The sequence below is a fragment of the Eucyclogobius newberryi genome, unplaced genomic scaffold, assembly GCF_026437365.1.
Source record: "Eucyclogobius newberryi isolate DKJ021-1_F unplaced genomic scaffold, fEucNew1.0.hap1 SCAF_18, whole genome shotgun sequence".
NCBI classification, from domain to species: domain Eukaryota; kingdom Metazoa; phylum Chordata; class Actinopteri; order Gobiiformes; family Gobiidae; genus Eucyclogobius; species Eucyclogobius newberryi.
In genome coordinates, this window is record NW_027315812.1 from 12,549,822 (window position 1) to 12,554,225 (window position 4,404).

General features: G+C 40.7%; 1 protein-coding gene across 1 annotated transcript; it reads right to left on the reverse strand.

Annotated features, from left to right (window-relative positions):
- Positions 1-1,558: 1,558 nt before the first annotated feature.
- On the reverse strand, positions 1,559-4,080 carry LOC140364426 (tubulin beta chain-like). Its single transcript, XM_072450554.1, has 7 exons — positions 3,961-4,080; positions 3,629-3,737; positions 3,228-3,338; positions 2,892-3,136; positions 2,496-2,818; positions 1,816-2,160; positions 1,559-1,703 (listed from the first exon to the last, which is right to left on the reverse strand). Exons 1-7 carry the CDS (start codon positions 4,015-4,017, stop codon positions 1,559-1,561), a joined length of 1,335 nt encoding a protein of 444 aa, XP_072306655.1. The 5' UTR covers positions 4,018-4,080.
- Between the last annotated feature and the right edge of the window lie 324 nt (positions 4,081-4,404).

Consider the following 4,404-nt stretch of genomic DNA (forward strand, 5'->3'; position numbering starts at 1 on the left):
AAGCTACAACCGCATGCTAACTAGGCTCCAAAACAAACACATTTCCGGTTTTGTCCACTGAAGCGTGTGCGACACCGCCGCTCTGTGGACAGGAAAGGTACAGCAGTTTTATGTATTTTTGTTTTAAATGGTTTCCGTGGATAATTGTAGTGTCTAATTTACTAAATAAAATAACATATGAGACACTGAAGATGTGGAAATATATAAGGATTGTATAATATGTATTTACTTATTTATTTATTTTGTTGAATTTGGCTTTTAAATTAGCCAATAGGCCATATAAATATACCATACTTAAACAAACCACAGAAGAGTCTGTCTCAATGACTCTATAAAGTCTCAACCTGCTCCACAAAGGTTAAAAAAGGTGTTTGATTGTTTGTGAAAATATTCCGACAAGCAAAGGTTAAAACAGGTGTTTGCTTGTCGGAATACTATTTGTGAAAATATTCAGACAAGCAAACTATGTGACTACCATAGTTTTATGATAGTCACATCCTCTAGATTTTGTCCCACTTTCTCACTCTGTTAATCACACGTTGTCACATTGGTGCAATGACCTTGCACACATGAGTATCAGAGTTCAAGGTTAGTGTGGTACAGGACTAAAGGTGCTGTTCCTATGGAAGATAATAAAAGCACAAATAAAGTGAAGAAAATATAATGCGTCCCTCCACAGAAGGAAAATTAAAACCTTAAATGTAAAATCAAATTTAAAAAATCATTGCTTTTATCAAATTGATTTTGTTATATTCATATTATTCTAGAGTTGCATAAATAATACACACAACTAAAATGCAAATTTATTTTATTGGCAAGCATAGATAATAGAATGTGGTTTGACCCACTGTGCATGTTGTAATTCTAAAAAATACCACTAGATGTCACTGTTGTTATGTTACTTTGAATGACGTTGGCAGCCAAATCAAAGGATGCATTTACAGTTGGCATTAGATCAGACCCCCGCTGCCTCACGAAAGCCAGAATTCAAATATGGCTGAAATGGAAGTTACTGGCCCCAACATGGCGGCGACTGAGGTTGGACTCTTGGGTCCAAATCCGCTCTCTTGTCCCTAACCTTAACCCAGTGTCTGAAGCGTATTGAGGGCCGCCATATAATTATTGTCTTTTTGGGCCGCCACTAGGGCCGCCATATTGGAGCCAATTCTGACTTACGTGAGGCAGCGGGGGACTGATCTAGTACTGACCGTGCATTTACCGCCACCTACTGTAGTTTTACATTTTTTCAAGTATGTGTTTTACGTTATGCCGTAAAAAAAAAAGGGGGAGAGAGAGAGAGAGAGAGAGAGAGAGCGTTGCTGTTTCATAAGGCTTCACTTTGCCCATCACTAAGTAAGTAATGCTACCCACTGGTCACTGATTGGTCAAAGTGCTGATGGAAGTTAAAGAGTTTCTAAGGATATGACATAATAGAAACAGAACCAGGCAGAGTAGAGCTGTGTGGGTTCAGTAGAAACGGGGATTTAGACTTCTTTGGAAGTCTAAAATGCATAATTTTGATCATAACGCAACAAGTGTGAAAACATTCAGGCAGCATTCAGGAAATTTCTTCTTCCTCCTCATCAAACTCGCCCTCCTCTTCTACAGTGGCATCCTGGTACTGCTGGTACTCTGACACTAGATCGTTCATATTGCTCTCTGCCTCAGTGAACTCCATTTCGTCCATGCCCTCTCCAGTGTACCTGGAAACATTATTATATTATTATTCATTCATCCATGATTTCGCAGTAGCATGTCAGCACAGGTCCCGGATTACTACCCACAGCAGTAACCAAATTAATTCCATTTACTCACCAGTGAAGGAAAGCTTTGCGACGGAACATAGCTGTAAACTGCTCGGAGATGCGTTTGAACAACTCCTGAATGGCTGTGCTGTTTCCTATGAAGGTAGCTGCCATTTTGAGTCCACGAGGGGGAATATCGCACACTGCGATTTTGATGTTGTTGGGGATCCACTCCACAAAATAGCTGCTGTTCTTGTTCTGCACATTCAGCATCTGTTCGTCCACCTCCTTCATGGACATGCGGCCTCGGAAAATGGCTGCCACGGTGAGGTACCGGCCGTGGCGAGGGTCACAAGCAGCCATCATGTTCTTGGCATCGAACATCTGCTGGGTTAGCTCAGGAACTGTCAAAGCCCTGCAAGAAAAGCACCATTCTAAGAAATCATTGAGATGCACAATGATGTGTCCTTTCTAGAAGTGGGCAGAATATAAACATATAAATGTATGAAAGATATTACATTAAAATATGAAGTACAACATGAGTTGTTGTTTTAAGTGTGAAAAAAGATACAAACAAGGATTGAGAGTGAGATTTCCTAAAATATTCATTCACTTTTTGTGTGATACTTTTACCTCAATGTTTGATGGATTGCAAAAATCTAAGAAAATTACTATTGTTATTGAAATAAGAATAAAATAACCCTTTAGACCCTTTAGTAAATACTATTTAACACTTTTATAAAGTTTCACCTGTACTGCTGACTGCCTCGACTTGTCAGTGGGGCAAAGCCTGGCATGAAGAAGTGCAATCGGGGAAATGGCACCATGTTTACAGCCAGTTTCCTCAAATCGGCATTGAGCTGACCAGGGAAGCGCAGACAGGTGGTGACACCGCTCATGGTGGCAGAGACAAGATGGTTCAGGTCACCGTATGTTGGTGTAGTGAGCTTCAGAGTACGAAAGCAGATTTCATACAAGGCCTCGTTATCAATGCAGAAGGTTTCATCTGTGTTCTCGACCAGCTGGTGGACAGAGAGTGTGGCATTGTAAGGTTCCACCACAGTGTCAGACACCTGCCCAGAGAAAAAGGAGAAAGTTAGACATGGAAACAGTCTTTTTCTATCCGTTTAATGAAGTTGCGAGTACCTTAGGTGACGGCACCACACTAAAAGTGTTCATGATACGGTCTGGATACTCTTCTCGGATTTTGCTGATTAGTAGAGTACCCAGACCAGAGCCTGTACCTCCTCCCAGAGAGTGTGTGAGCTGAAAGCCCTGTAGACAGTCACAACTCTCTGCCTCTTTCCTCACTACATCCAGCACCATGTCCACAAGCTCAGCTCCTTCTGTGTAGTGGCCTTTAGCCCAGTTGTTGCCTGCCCCACTCTGGCCTTTATTAGCATATGACAATATGCAACAAATAAGAAGCTGGACATCTACTTGCAAAGTAACTAAATGTTAAATGAACATTCACATTCTTACCAAAGACAAAGTTGTCTGGTCTGAAAATCTGACCAAATGGGCCAGATCTCACAGAGTCCATTGTTCCTGGCTCCAAATCAACAAGAACTGCACGGGGGACATACTTTCCTCCTGTGATAAAATGGGTGAAAAATATGTATTATTATTCTGATTCTTCTTCATCATACATACATCTTATCTATCAATATTTCGGGCATGTTTATTAACCGAGTCTTGACAGAACTGTGCAGTGAAAATAAAATGACAGGGGATTTGTTTCTCATTTTCTAGTATCATAGAAACATTATGTAGGAAAACACCATTGTAGTATCGGGTATATCTTCATATGTTTTAGCAATCTACAGATTGTCCAAAATCAACAGTAGAACATCGGCCTACAAAATAAAAAGCTTGTTTCTCACCACACGCCTCGTTGTAGTAAACGTTGATTCGCTCCAACTGCAGGTCGCTGTCGCCGTGGTACGTCCCGGACGGATCGATTCCATGCTCATCACTTATCACCTCCCAAAACTGTCAACGACCAAATTATCAAAAGTGTTGATCGTCAATAATTATACTGGTAATAGCAAACTCGGCACATTAGCGTTAAGGCATCAGGGCTGTTCTTATCTTGGTGGCTCAAGTGTGGATTTATTTATAAGCTAACGTTAGTTTAGATTGGCAGCCCGCCCAAACCAAATTTACAGAATATATCACATTTCTGCTATGATATAAACAATAACTGCATTCTGACCTTGGCTCCAATCTGGTTCCCACATTGGCCGGCCTGTAGATGCACAATTTCTCTCATAATGTCTGTGTTCAGAACGTTTGCACAAGAAACAACCTGAAGATGACAATCGCAGTCTTGAAACTAGTGTATTGAAACAGGTGCAGAGTAGTTGTACTTGTTGTTGTTGTTGTTGTGTCGCTTTTAATGGCGGTTGGCAGCCAACTGAAAAGGTGCATTTAGCGCCACCTACTGTAGTTGTACGCCTTTTGTAGTTGTACGTGCTTTGACTATAAAGGGAATGAGAAGATGACTTCTTTGTTTTATAGCGGTTGGTATCCAAGTGTTACGTTAACGCCACTTCTTCTTTATTCTTTAGAATTCATTCTTTAGAATTTATTCTTTAGAATTTATTCCGCTTCTTCTTCTTCTTCTTCTTCTTCTTCTTTGGTGTTTTATGGCGGCTGG